Source organism: Vulpes vulpes, chromosome 11 (genome assembly GCF_048418805.1).
Source record: "Vulpes vulpes isolate BD-2025 chromosome 11, VulVul3, whole genome shotgun sequence".
Taxonomy (NCBI): Eukaryota; Metazoa; Chordata; class Mammalia; order Carnivora; family Canidae; genus Vulpes; species Vulpes vulpes.
In genome coordinates this window covers 77,711,063-77,726,003 of record NC_132790.1, presented here as the reverse complement: position 1 = coordinate 77,726,003, position 14,941 = coordinate 77,711,063, and the positions used below count along the sequence as shown (strand labels likewise).

Below are 14,941 nucleotides of genomic sequence, written 5' to 3'. Positions count from 1 at the left end.
ACTGGCAGGCCTGGTGCCTTGGCATCCACTGTCCATCTTGAAGGAGGCAAAACTGATATTCCACATAAGGCAGATGCCACATAGATGAAGGGTCCCTTCTCCTGACAGGGATGAATTGGATACAGGAAGTGGCTTGTCTTACTAGCTAGGTTCTGCCCAGGATTGCACAATTCCCAAAGGGTAGACACTCCCAGGACTGCAGTGCCCTGCAGGGGTTCCCAGAAAGCTCATCTCTGTCTGGGGAGGGAGGGCAGCCCACGGTGGACTGCCCACTGGCAGCCTTTCTGCTGAGAAGTCAGTATGCTAAGACACTGTCCTCGGGTGTGAGCCTATGCTCCTCATGTCCAGCAGGTCTGGTGTTGCCCCCCTGAGGCACAACAGTGCCTGAGTACATAGAGCCAGGCCCTCCCATGCTTTCTCCTTTGATTCTCCAATAGCCCCTCAAATTACCTTGTATTACATCCTCCTTTCCAGGTGAGGAAAACTGGCTTTGACACTGAAGGTTCCCTGGAACGGGGCTTCTAAGCCCAGACTTCCAATTCCAAAACCCATGCACTGAGATGTTCTCTGTTCAGCTTCCAGCTTTAGATAGGATCTCAGAATTCTTGTAGCCTCTTCAGCATTGCAAGCAATTCTCTCCAGATTCAGTAAGAACAGATGGGGTTACAGCCTCCCAGGAGGGAGCAAGTGGCCTGGATTCCAGTGCTCTTACCACCATTTGGAATAATGGTTGCAACCAGTAACTGAGCTTAACTATGTTCCAGGTGCAAAGCTCTGTACCTATCTGCTCATTTAATCCTCACTGCCATCCAATGAGGTAGGTATTCTTATTATTCCCATTTTAAAGAGGTAGAAACTGAGGTGTTGAGATATTAAACCAAGACCACTTGGCCAAGATCATTCAGCTAGTGGGTCATGAAGAGGTCACTCAAGGCCAGAGCTGTATGAATATGAATCCCATGCCCTCTATGCACACACCATGGCTTCTCAGTTACCAGTGCTCAGAAGAGAAACACATGCCAACACCCCTTCATTATGTAGGTACTAATTCTATAAATTAGCAAGCAACCCATGAACCACAAAGTCAGAGAAAGTCTACAGCTTTGAAATCTGGTCCATCCCTTCATTTTACAGAGGAGGAAACTGAATCTCACAGAGAGCAGTTTGTCCAACACTACACATGTGCCCTAGGAGTTAGTGCAGGTCCAAAGAAGTTATTTCTTTGAATTCTTGAATTCTACCTCAGTGACTCAGCACTGTGCTGCAAGGTCTCTCTACAAACAATGGTAAACAGGTAAATTACCAAGTCCACTGACTAAATGTGCCTGTACCACCTTCTGGTGGGAACCTTAGCAGCAATCACCATGGCAGCCTAAGCCTGTTGTGCAAGTACACTCTTTCAGGGCTTCCCAACAGAAGAGCAGTTGGTTCAGGTCATTGAAGAAAATTTAAAAACCCCATTTACCTCAGATACTTTGGCGAAAGCATTTCAAAGGCCCAAACTATCCAGACAGCCATCTCAGCCTTCCACTCGTCACTTTCTATGGGCAGACATGCCACCCAAAATGACACTGCTCCCTCAGAGCTCTCATGCTCACTGGACACAGAGAACATTCTTGTTTTCCACTGTTAACTTTCCCTACTATGACCTTGCCAATGCAGCTCTAAGAAAGATGGACCAGGACGGGGAAAGGGCTGTTGTTCTTGCTTGGAGCCCCCTAAATACTGTGCTAACTTCAATGGTTCAGAATTTGGTTTCTAAATAACTACAGAGAATTTGGAAGCCTTTTAGGGGCTACTCCATGAGGTCTACCCCAGCTTGGATGACCTCAGAAACTGAAGCAGTTCTGTTTGGGCACAAAAGAACAGCCCAGTTTCAACTTTCAATAATGACCCACCCCAAAGGAACTTCCTACAGGGGACATGTTGAAACACTGGAACAAATCCCCAGGTAAAGTAAGGAAGCCCTAGTCAGGTAGGTCTCTATGGGTAGAATGGCCATCATCACCCCATCCCTCACCATCCAGCATCCCTGAGAAGCCCATGCTAAGCCTGAGACCTCTAGAAGATCCCTCCCTCATGTGTCCCCAGAGAGAACTAGCAGCTTTAGCAAGAAAGCTCCCAGGGCTTTCTCCAGACTTCTCAGAAAGATACCAAGAAGGCCAGATGAGCAGCAGGGCAAGATGAGTGAGGAAAGGGGTGGGGAGGCCTGTCCAACTCATTCATGTTTCCTTCTTTGCTTTCCTCTTTTCTCAGCCCCTCAGCGGCCATGAGGCCTCTCCTTCAGCTGTTGCCAGTTCCCAACACACGCCTCATGCCTCTGCTTATGTTGGTTGCTGTGGAGACATAAGTGTGGGCTTGAATGGAGCTAAATGCTCCTGGGCTGGGAGATGGAATAGGGCCAGGTGTATTTTTAAAGCCATCTGGGGAAGCTGGTCACCATGAGAAGAGCGTTCTTCCCTGGTCAATGTGTTCCTGCTTTAAGGACCAGTTCACAAATGCAAAATGGAAAACAGCTGAGCCTCTCTTTTTGCCTTAATTCACTGGATATTTTAAGCAAAAAAAGTTATTGTGTAGGTTGTATTTAAACTTTTGCCTTTAACACAAACGCATCTTGGGGAAATCATGACCTCTTGGTATACGTACAGACATTGTGATGTTCTGGAAATAATGACAGAAATTATGACACATTATACACCAGGTGCTATTGTAAGTACCTTATGTTCATAATTAGCCCACTTAATCTTCACAACTCCTCTGTGAGTTAAATCCTATTTTTAGCCCCATATAACTGGGGAAACTGAGGCACAGAGAAGGCAACTTGCTTGCCCAACATCACAAAGCTAAAGAAAACACAAGATTTGAACTCTGGCAGCATGGCACCAGAGGCCCTACCCCTAACCACTAGAACATTCTGTTTCTACAATGCTATGGGGGTATGAAAGTTCTGATTTAGAATTTTGACCCTGGCACTGCATGTGACCTCGGACAAGCTGTACCTTCCAGAATGTTAGTTTCCTCTTTGATAAAATAGGAGTACTACTGGTTTGTGAACTTGTGAAGATTATAAAGAAGTCACATATGTAAAGAGGCTAGCAAAGAGAAAGTGCTCGATGCAAGATGGCTGTATCAGTATAGCTCTCTTACAGGATCAATGGCAAACACAGCTGCTTCCCTGCTCATATGCCACAGGATCCATCAGGCCCTACAGGCTCCTACCACAAACACCTGTAACTATGCCAGAGGGTTTTTCCAGCCATGCAAGTTGCTTGGAACAAGCACATCCCCAGGAGTTGGTGGGTAAATATCCTAGGCCTCTGTTTCCCTGTCTCTCCTATTCTTCCGAGGAGAACTGAACCCCAGCTGTCCACAGCAGCACTCTGTTCATGATCTACCTCTGTGTTGACTGCCTTTACTTCCCTGTCTTACTTCCCTATGCCCTACTGGGATCACCACCTAAATGAACTACTGACACCCAAGTCCTTGTCTTAGGGTCTGCTGTGGAAAGGAATCCAAATGAAGACAGTATGTATGTCTATGCCTTCAATTCTGGTGCCACATAAAGAATACTCGTGGGACACTTTACCCAGTGGAAAGGCAACGATGGGAAACTGAATAACTGTCCCCAAAGAGGTCCAGACTGATCCCTAGAACCTGTACATGTGACCTTATATGGGAAAAGGGACTCTGCAGGTGTGATTAAATCAAGAGGCTTACAAAGGGGAGATCAACTTGGTGGGCCTCAAATGTAATCACAAGTGGCCTTTTAAGAGAGAGGCAGAAGAAGACCTGACACAGAGGAAGGCAATACAACCCCTGAAGTGAAGATGGAGAGGGGGCCAGGAACCAAAGAATGCAATGAATATAGCTTAAAACTAGAAGACACAAGGAGACGTTCTCCTAGAAAGTCTATGGAGGAAGCACAGTCCTGCCAACACCTTGAGTTCTGCAAAGTGAAACTGATTTTAGCTTCTGACCTCCAGAACTATAAGAGAAATAAATGTTAAGGCACTGCCTTTTGGGTGATTCATTCCAGTGGCCAAAGGAAACTAATACAGTGGCTCCAAGGCAAAGTCGGGCAGTGATTCTCAAAGTGTGGTTGCCGGCCCTGTAGCATCAGCAGCATCTGAGATCTTACAAGAACTGCAAACTCTTGGACCCAACCCCAGGGCGACCAACTCCAAAATTCCAGAGGTGGGGCACGGCCATCTGTGGGTTACAGAGCCCTCCAGGTGATGCTGATGCTGGCTGCAGTGCGGTGGTTGACCCAGGCTCACCACGAGGCCACCTGAGAGCTCTGAACACCATCAGTGCCTGATCCCATGCCCCAGAGAGTGATTTAATTGGTTTGTTCAGCCTGGTCACTGGGCTTCTGTTGAAACATCCCAAGTGATTCTTCTGTCTAGCCAGGGCTGAGAACCCATGCTAGAGTTTGAGAATCACTGATCTAAAACGCTAACTTCTAAACTGAACTCTGTAGAGCTTGGGAATTCTGGAAAAACTAACCCAAGACATCTAAAGGAGGAAGGGGGAGAGTCCAAGCCAGCAAGGATTCTGGCCCCAGAGGCCAGATGGGGCTACACAGGTAAAGGCCATAAGGCAAGTAGGCCAGGCATAAGGCCGGGGGTGCAGGGGGCTTCTGAGGAGCTGGGCTGAGCAGCCAGCAACATCGCATTCCAAACAGTTGTTGTATCAGAACATGGCTGTAGGTCGGGGCTGCCAGGTTACCCCATTTGCCGAAAGGGTTTTTTGATTTGTTTTGTTTCTAAGAGACATCAGAAGCACTTTAAAAATATTAAATCAATCTATTTTAAATGTCAGTAACCGAGGAGATTTTTAAAAAGGTCTCCGTTTTAAAGTACTACAACATCTACAACAGGAAGTGTGAACATGCTAAACCTGGAGCCTGGCTTCGGTCCTTGGGCAGCTGGTCTGGAAGCTCCATCCATGCTGCAGGTGTCTTTCACTCTCCTCTGGGGCCCAGCAGGCTGGCCTGGCCAAGTTCTTCTCAGGGGAATCACAGAACCCCATGGGGGTGCAATATGTCTGTTTGCTCACTGCTGCATCCCAGTGCCAGGTACGCAGTTGGTAGTTATTGTTTGTTGAATGAATACTTCTAGCCTGTGAAGGAGGCTATGACATATGTCATATACTACATATGTCACTCTATGACAGATGAGGAATTTGAAGCTCACTCCAGTGAAGTGACTTCCCCACAATCACCTAGCTCATAACCAACTAGATCAGGATTCAAACCCAGGGTCCCTCACAGCAAGGACTACTGTAAAGAGTAAATACAAATGCAACTGTGAAAATGCTTTGCAAAATGAGAGGTTTGGGGCTAACCTGTACCATTTTTAAGAGTAGTACAAGTAGGTACTACAATTGGAACTGCATTTCAAGAAGATGGGACGCCAGCTTATTTGGTGACTTGCTGAAGCCAAAGGGGCTTTCTATTCCTTCTGGAGCTATGTTGTTTTTGTGTGATTGTGAATCAGGGGAAAGCAGGTAGGAGTGTGACAGGTGGTGATGCAGAGGCCCAGCCCTGGATATTAGAAGGGACAGCCTCCTGTCTCACACCCAGCTCTCTGTATCTGAGCTGCAGCTCAACCCGTGGCTTTATTCAGAGGCTTGGGAGGAGATGAAGCAGGAGGCTGGCCCCCATGGAGAGCCCTCTAATTTAAGGGCCTTCTCTGATTGAATTATGCAGAGGAAATAAGAAAAGCTAAATCAGAGGAGATGGCTAGAAGTGCATTACAGAACATTAAACAGTGGCTGATCAGCATCAGACACAAATAAATGGCCCATAATCTACTGTCCAGAACATGAATGGTTCCCAAGTGGTGACCTGGCTGGCTTCCAGGCAGGGGAGTGCAGAGTTGGACATCAGATCTTTTAGGCCACAAAACCCCTGCTCTGGGTCATATTCCAGCAGCCAACAGAAGATTCTGGTGCCCAGAGAACATTCACATTTCCACATGATCTCATTCTATAGGACTAGATTTGGGTCTTATCATCATCTGCTCTGTGAGGTCTAGACCCAAACATCATTTGGGGAATTCCTCCTTCACGGGGGAAATCCTGTATTGGAAGAGGGAAGTCATATGTCTCTGCGTGGGCCTAGGATAGGTTGGCTCACAACCCCTGAAGAAAATGTCTGTGAAGTGGTTCTTCCCTGGGTCCAGGAGGTCTCATGCCCCAAAATACCTTGGTTGAAACTCATCTTACCAGAGCATCCTTTCATTTAAGTTCCCATTAGAATGCAAATACCTTCAAAAGAGAAGTAAAGTAGTACCGTGGCTGGTCCTACACGCTTTAGTAAAAGATAATCTTCAATCTTTTGCTAAGAGCTTTGGGCATTGAAATACTGAAGAGAAAGTAGGAGGGAACAGAGAATAAAGCATCTAGAAGACAGCTTCTGAAGGAGGGGAAAGTAGTCTGCAGGACCCCAAAATTTAATATCACTATTTGTTCATGAACTTTGGTCTACCTTGGTAAAAGCCCTGGACGTAAAATCAGAGGGCAGGATTCTGATCTCCAGCTCTCCCATTTTATGTTAGCTCTGTGATCTTGACTAAGTCACTTAACCCCTTTGAGCCTTCATTTCCTCAGGTGAAAAGTGGGAGTCACACCACACCCATCCCAGAGGTGCTGTGTGAATTACATAAATCAAAGTGTGTGGAAGGTCTGCCCTTCTATAAATATTGTCCTTGGGTCTGTGCCACGACATTCTAGAAATTGTACAACCACTGAGCTACATCTGTGAATGGATCTTGGAGCTGAGTCAATCCACAGACCCACAGTGAACCCAGGCAGGGCCTGCCAAACTCAAGCTAGATCAGCTGACCTTAGCTGGCCCACAAACACATGAACTTCAATGATAAATGTTGTTTAAGCCACTGAGTGTTAGGATGGTTCATTACTCAGCAATAGTTAAAACAGTACACCCAAGTTACAGCTCCAGACATTTTAAATATTAGGGCCATGTTCAATAGAAATTATTCTAAAATATATCTGACACTTATCTGCGTTCTTAAGCAAAATTAAGTGCATACAATTCAGTCTTCACTTGGGTCATTCATGCACATTATACTGAAAAACAGTTAATGTGCTATAAGTCAGAGGTGCCCTAAGGGGTTAGCTACAGAACAGGGGCTCTAGAGACAATTCTAAAATAATTCTGGTCTACTGTTCTCTTTGATCTCAGAACTATTCCCTGCTTACTGGCCATTTTTCTTGCAACCAGTTTTTTTTTTTTAATTTTTTTTGTTAGTTATTTATGATAGTCACAGAGAGAGAGAGAGAGAGAGAGGCAGAGACACAGGCAGAGGGAAAAGCAGGCTCCATGCACCGGGAGCCCGACATGGGATTCGATCCCTCGATCCTGGGTCTCCAGGATCGCGCCCTGGGCCAAAGGCAGGTGCCAAACCGCTGCGCCACCCAGGGATCCCTTGCAACCAGTTTTGTCAGCTGTCTTTTGTGGTTGTTGTCATGGTGTCCATCGTAAGCAGGAACTCACCCTCTCCAGTCTAATGTGCCACACCCAATTCACCTCCCTTCTAGAAACCTGCAATGCATGCCTGCTAGAATGGTGTCCAAAGTAACAGTTAATAGATTTGGAGTAAGGGCCTGAGCTAGTTTTCTGTGTATCAAATGCATGTGCTTTAGTGCTGGGATTTCTATCATCGCTTTTGGCCTCTTGGAGGCTTTTTGCGCCTTTCTGTGGTTCTCCTTTGGGACCTGGCAGTGGAGGTTGCCAGGTAATGAACCTCTGATCTAGACAGCTGGTACTGTCTGGAGTTGTTAGAATGCAGTCCTTCCATGTGAGAGTGAAGGGTTGGCTCAGTTTTGAAGGAAAGGACTGCCCTACGGGCCCGTAAGAGCTCTTCTCCCACCATACCCTCCCTGAGCATTTAGCACATGCTGCCTATGTTTCAACAGCAGATGATCACAGATTCCCCCAGGACAGAGGCAGGATCCAACTCTTCTCTAGATCCTCTGTAGCACTTAGCATAGTGTCAGGCACTTAGTAGGCACTCACTAAGGTACGGTGGGTGGCATTTGTTTCTGTGAGCACAGGGCTTGTCTTCTTTAGGAGAGTAAGAATCTACAAGCTTCTGAATATAGAATATTTCACATCAAATTACCAGAAAATATTTTCAAAGGATTAAAGTTGTCCTGTGTCACAGAACAGTTCCCATTTCAGGGCAGAAGTTTATTTCTGAACCATGCTATGAGGAAGCCATGGCAACTAAGTCTGAGACAAAGCCAAGAGATATTCTGGCTACAGGTGAAAGCAGATATTTTTTGCTCTATTGAGCTGTTACCTTAGTGATTCCCCCTAGGTCTACTTCATTGTTTTGCCAAATGTCTAAAACCACATTCACAACCAGAAGATCTGGATTTAGAAATTGATTAGGAAGTGCCAGTGGATGTGTGGGCTAGCTACTCTACATTCCTACCTCCCACCCTCCCCTGCATCCCAGAAGCTGACCCCATGGGCTTCATCCAGTGGCCCCCCCTGCCCTCTCGCTTGGGGCTGCATTTGGTCAATGGAAGGCACTGCCAAGAGGTGGTTTGAAGGAGATTGGGGTATTTCTTCTCTACTTTCTCCCTACTTTGGGTCCCTCTGTGGTCATAGCTCTTGCTCAGTGGCCCCTCCTCCAAGGTTCCATATCTTCTTGGGATCAATTTCCCTATTTCTTCCTCTTGCCTTTTTAAGCACAAGGGTGGTAAAGATTTCACAAGGTTGCTAATACCTCAACTTTCCTTGTCGGCTCCCTTAACCCTATTCCCATCTCTGAAAGTGGTCCTGTCATTCAAGTCTTTCTTCCACCTGAACCATCTGAAGTGCTTCTTTTTCCTGCTGTTACCCTGGATGCTAGAGTCTATACAAAGTCCTACCTAAGAGATGTCTAACCTGCACCAGGGGACTCTTCAGGGCAAGGAGTTTGAAAAATAAATCAGAGGTTCTTTTCTCTCTAGCTTGCAGAACCTATTAGTCATTTGGCTCTATCTAAAGTAAGCAATATAAAATGAAGGCAAGTCCCAATCTACAGATGAGAAAAGTGGTTATTCCTTCTTTACTCATCCCTACATTAAATATTTACCAAGCACCTACCATGGTGAGGCATTATTCTGATCCTGGGGAAAGATTGATAATGTATGAGACAACCACTGCCCACATTGTGCTTATAATCTAACACCAACTGTCTCCCATAAGTCAGAGCTAGAACCAGAAGACTGAGTGTTCTCAAGTCCCGAACTTTCAGCAGATTCTCAAAGGACTCTGTGGCCCACTTAAGGTTAAGAACCCCAGTGAATTAGACTAAATTGACTACCAAGTTTCCCCCTTAAATAGAATGACCCACTAGCTCCCAGAAGAAGTGTGGTGCTCTTTACTGGAATTTGTGGAGGCATATTGTCACACACCCCCACCCCGTGGTGACACAACCAGCCAGCTTTCTTGACTACTCCTCACTCCCCAATATTCTCCACAAACTCCCCAACCCAGTCCCTCACACCTTCGTAATCAGCCGGATGCCCTTCTCTGAGTCACTTCTCACAGCTCACAAATGCTGGCTGCGTTGGCAGCACAACCTGTTGCTGCCCTGTTGTTAGGATTAGAAAGAGGCTGGGGACTGGACTCAGAGATATGTCCTCTCTGAGAACCTGTGTTTTCAGCAAAGGCTGTGACAGTGAAATCTCTGCCTCCATGAAAGTATTTATGAGACTTAAGTTGGGAGGGCATGACTGAAACTGCCTCTGCTGGTGTAGAGGCGAGGAGGAAGCCAGGGTGGCTGAGGCAAATTGAGGGGTGTGGTGATAAGGGGACAGGCAGCAAGCCTGGGGTCTGCCAGCCTCCCTCAAGCTCTCCGGAAACATAGGAGTTTCCTCAGAAAGGTTTAAATAGGCCATGCCAGTAACACAATACTTCCCCTGCTCTGGGTCGGACAGGACAAGGGCGAGCTGGTGTCTGGTGCCCTCAGAGAAGTTTGGCAGGCTGGCATAAATAGCCCCCTTCCCCACATCACCCAACCCTGCACCTGACAGACACAGCCCACTCCAGGCCAGGCTATCACTCTGGAACCCTCCAATTCTCCCCAGAAAGCTCCCATCTCCCAGGACCTCCAGCTGCCTTATTTAGATAGAAGTCTCACAGTGGGAAGAAAGCACAACAGGAAAGCAGACAGGGCTGGAGCAATGGGAGACCTAGTGTTGAGGCTGCAAGGGCCCCTGGCCCACGGGGGAATCAACAGACTCCCCTTTCTTCTGGTGGATGGTCCTGGCAGTGAGCACTGCCCGAGCTCGGCAGAGGCGTGTTTGCTCCACAACATCCCCCTTGAGTCAAGCCCCCTTCGGAAGGGGTCAGGGATGTATTCATAGAAATGCCTGGGACTCATTTCTCTTTCACTTGTACTCCTCTGTGCCTCTTTTAAGCTCCCTACAATTCCCAATCAAAATGAAATCATGCAGCAAATGGGGAGAGGTGGGAGAGGCAGAAATCATTTTTAAAAGGGTCTCTGGCTTTGAGCAGCTGGGTGGGGGCTGTTTGGAACAAGCACAGAAGGAGCTTCTGAGACAGCTCGGGTGACAGGAAGCTGCTGGGGTGGCTGTCTCCCTCCAGCCTCCCTCCTCAGAGAGCAGAATGGTGAAAATATCAGGACACGTTGCAAAACAATCTTCCTTCCTCCCCCTGCCCCCAACAGATGGAAGAGAGGAAAGTTGTGGTCATCATTTACCTGCTGAAATGGGGAGGACGCTGTTGATGAAAGTAGGCTGAGACACGATAAAGCGGAAGGAAAGCTGAAGATAAATTCCCAAAGTCACTGGATTCAGGACAACCATGCTGGCTGGGGTCTGGCAAGTGTCAAGTTCTCGAGGCAAGGCTGCCGTGAAGCCTTGCTTATCTCTGCCTTTGTCTTCCTTACTGCTGTTTGCGCCTCTCTCTCTCTCCCCCGCCCCTTGCCTCTCCCCCTCTCCCTCTCTGCTGTCTCTCTCTCTCCTTTCCCCATGCCTTTACCAAGAAGGAATGCCAACCATTTCCCATTAAACCTTCTCCGTACTCCACAGGGTTATATTTATCTCAAGCACTGGATCAAATGCCCACATTAAAATTAATATGTCAGAATTTTCTGTTTTGGACACTGAGGTAAGTGGCTACTGAAGAGCTGATGAAGAGGCAGCCAAGTCTCACATATTCACTAGAAGCAGTCCTCAAGGGCAGACAGATTTCTTTATTATCCACCAGCATCTACCTGCTTGGAACTGAGGTGCCCTACAGCATCACAGAATCAGCTCTCCTGACTCACACTGAATTTCCAGAGACTAATCCCTCTGGTGTCAGCCTGTGACATTTTTACCCACTGGACGACAAACACAAAGTTAACCTTGAATTATTTTTCTTTAATCATCCAATAAAAAGGGGGAGGTATATGTTCCAAAACAGCTTTCTCCAGGAAAAAATGATTATTCTCTTTCCAGAGCAACAACCTTTTATCTCATCCAAAGCAAAATAAGTGAAAATACAGAAAGTGAAGGATTACCAAACTATATCTGGAGAAACAGCATCAATAACTTGATCTTTGACTAGACAAAATTCAAGTAAAAAGTACTGCATTCTTAAATGAATACCTCTTAAGGGTTTATAAAGCCTGTTATAGAGATCCTTAGACTTTTTTGGTATATTTTTTAATTGGAGTTCGATTTGCCAACATATAGCATAACATCCAGTCCTTAGACTTTTAAAATAATGAAAATAATAATCCACGGGGTTGTCCATGTTGCTTTAATTTTTAATTTACATAACATCCTCCCAGTGCCTCGTGGGAGTTCATTCAGAAATGGTTTGGTAGTTACTGGACTCTGGGCTGCACCTCCTTGGGGAAGAGTGCTGATCCTCATCCTGGGGGAAGGCAGAGTGTAAGGCGACACTACCCAGTTCTTGCACCAGTCTCATCTGACTCTCAGCTCTGCTCTGACAGCAGACAGTTTGACACCTCTAAGCCTCAGTATTCTTTTCATAAAATGGAGGCAATGTTCCCTTTAAAGGTTTGTTGGAAAGGTGAAATGAGGTAACATGGGATGAATCATGCATGAGTTAAAATCTGTGTACAGAGACAGCGAAAATGAAACCCAGGGAGCTGTGGTGTTTTGGGTGCAGTGACAGCCACTGAAAATCTCTCCCCATCCCCGTATGTGAGTGCCATTCTCCCCAGCAAGAGGTGGAGTCCATTTCTCCTTCCACTGAATGGGGCTGGCCTTGTGATTGGCTTTGATCTGTACACTGTGGCAGAAGTGACACTGTGCCACTTCCAGGCTGAGGCCTTAACAGGTCTGGCAGCTTCTGCCTTTGTCTTTTCTTAGAAACTGCCACACAAGAAGTCTGGACTATTAGATAGGCAACAGGGAGGGGGAAGCATCCTGCCCCTTGTGCCTGCCCATCTCAGATGAAGCACTAACATGTGAGTGAGGACAACTTGAATCCGCTAGTCCTGGGCAGGTCCCCAGATGACAATGGCAGTCACAGGAGTCACTCCTGGTGAGACCAGCTGAAGAACTATCTAGGTGGACCCACCCCAGATTACAGATTCATGAGCATACATAACGGCTGTTGTTTTAAGCCACTTGGTTTTAGGATGATTTGTTATATAGAAATAACTAATTGACAGAGGGTTTTTTAAGAAAATCTTTAGAAAGCATGAAAAGTGTACTTGGGTTACTTTCAAAATTAACAGCACAGCTTTAGCTGTTCCCATACTACTTGACAGAAGGATCTGTGATTGTTGGCCAAACTCGCCAGGAAATGATCAGGCTTGTTCTCGTTAACTCTTGAAACCTACAGTCCCATCAGTGGGCTTTTGCTGGTTTGAAGAAGGTGCAATCTACCTCAGAGGAAGGTAACTCTTAAGAGCCATGGTGCCAGAATCTGAACTGTCACCATACAGCTCAGACTCCTCCTGTGAAGCCAGAATGGCTTCTTCCTTCTCTCAACACCTAGATCTCACCATTGACTGTATAATCCACACAAAGTGTATCAATATGTCCTGCCTGTGACACCTGCTGCTATGTTTTTGAGCTGCTTCTAAACCACCTTGCATTGCTATTTACTTTGTGCTAATGTCCCTGAAGACAGAGGACCATCCCATAGCTCTGTGTACTTTAGGACAGCCCTTGTCACCTAATCCTCAACAATGTCAATTAATTTGATTAAATCACAGCACCATAGGATGAAAAGAAAAGTAGGAAAAATGCATAATTTTATGCTCCAGTCACAGTGAGCCAATTGCATTCCTCAGCCTCCTCTTTGTGTCTTTGCACATATAGCTGGCTGGCCCGGGCCTGGTAAATGTGAGGGCTGTGGCAAGGATGGGGAGAAAGAGAGGGAATGTGGACAGATGGACAGAGTTGGAGCCTGCACAGGAGAGGATGCATGTATACATTCAGGCCAATGGGACACGAGTCACCTCTGCTCTTTGGGGAGGCCCCAGCACAGAGGTATTTCAAAGCCCCAACACCTATGAAACAGCTCTGTAAATTTCCATTTCCCATGAACTATGTATTTTATGATCCTATCTCTTACAGGGTTACCCTAACTGACTGAGAAGTTATCATCTTCTTTCAAACTCTCCTGGAAGGGCTCTCAATCCTTCAGAATCTAATAACACAGGCTATTAGATTATCCAGAAGGAAATTGAGATTTGTGAAAGGCTTATACTGATAAAGCCAATCAAAATTAGAGCTTTGTCTCACAGGCCATGCAGGTGGAAGTATATGTATACTGATGTACAATTTGATGGTACCCATCAACATGTAACATACACATGTCATTTGATCTAGAAATTCCACAGACATACTTGTTCAACTGCCCAATAGGTGAAATGCAAGGATGTTCATTACAGTTTCAGATTTGAAGCAGCTTAATTCTCTGTGAATGTAATTGTTGAAAAAAATCACAAGATCTCTCTTCAGTGAAACATTATACAGTCATTATAAATAATAAAGTAGTCTTTGCAACAAATGATCCTGGAAAAAGTAGTCTTCCATATGTAAAACAAACAAAAATTAATTTTAACTCTTACTTTGCCCCATACATAAGAATTAGCTCAAAAAAGATCACAGACCTAAATGTAAGAGCAAAAACTATTAAACTTCTAGAAGAAAATATGGGAAAATCTTGGATTAGGAAAAGATTTCTCTTTTTAAATTAAATTATTTTTTCTTAAATAAAAATGGTATATATTTAAGATATATAACATGATGTTTTGATACACATATTTTGTGAAATAATTACTGCAGTCAAGCTAATTAACATATCTGTCAAATCATATGGTTACCTTTTTTCTAGTGAAAACACTTAAAAACTACTCTCTTGTTAGAACAAATTATTTTAAGATTTGTGTGGAATCAGAAAAGACCCCGAATAGCCAGGGGAATTTTAAAAAAGAAAACCATAGCTGGGGGCATCACAATGCCAGATTTCAGATTGTACTACAAAGCTGTGGTCATCAAGACAGTGTGGTACTGGCACAAAAACAGACACATAGATCAATGGAACAGAATAGAGAATCCAGAAGTGGACCCTGAACTTTATGGTCAACTAATATTCGATAAAGGAGGAAAGACTATCCATTGGAAGAAAGACAGTCTCTTCAATAAATGGTGTTGGGAAAATTGGACATCCACATGCAGAAGAATGAAACTGGACCACTCTCTTTCACCATACACAAAGATAAACTCAAAATGGATGAGAGATCTAAATGTGAGACAAGAGTCCATCAAAATCCTAGAGGAGAACACAGGCAAAACCCTTTTTGAACTTGGCCACAGTAACTTCTTGCAAGATACATCCACAAAGGCAAAAGAAACAAAAGCAAAAATGAACTATTGGGACTTCATCAAAATAAGAAGCTTTTGCACAGCAAAGGATACAGTCAACAAA

General features: G+C 45.4%; 1 protein-coding gene across 2 annotated transcripts in view; it reads right to left on the bottom strand.

Annotated features, from left to right (window-relative positions):
- COLQ (collagen like tail subunit of asymmetric acetylcholinesterase) overlaps positions 1 to 10,983 on the bottom strand; it is a 57,342-nt gene extending 46,359 nt beyond the window's left edge. The window contains exon 1 of one of the 2 annotated variants that reach the window (XM_072726813.1): positions 10,743 to 10,983. In XM_072726813.1, the coding sequence (XP_072582914.1) occupies positions 10,743 to 10,848 (106 nt within the window). In that variant the 5' untranslated portion in view covers positions 10,849 to 10,983. The remainder of the gene's footprint in view (positions 1 to 10,742) is intronic. The other variant, XM_072726816.1, reaches the window with a different exon arrangement.
- Positions 10,984 to 14,941: the final 3,958 nt, after the last annotated feature.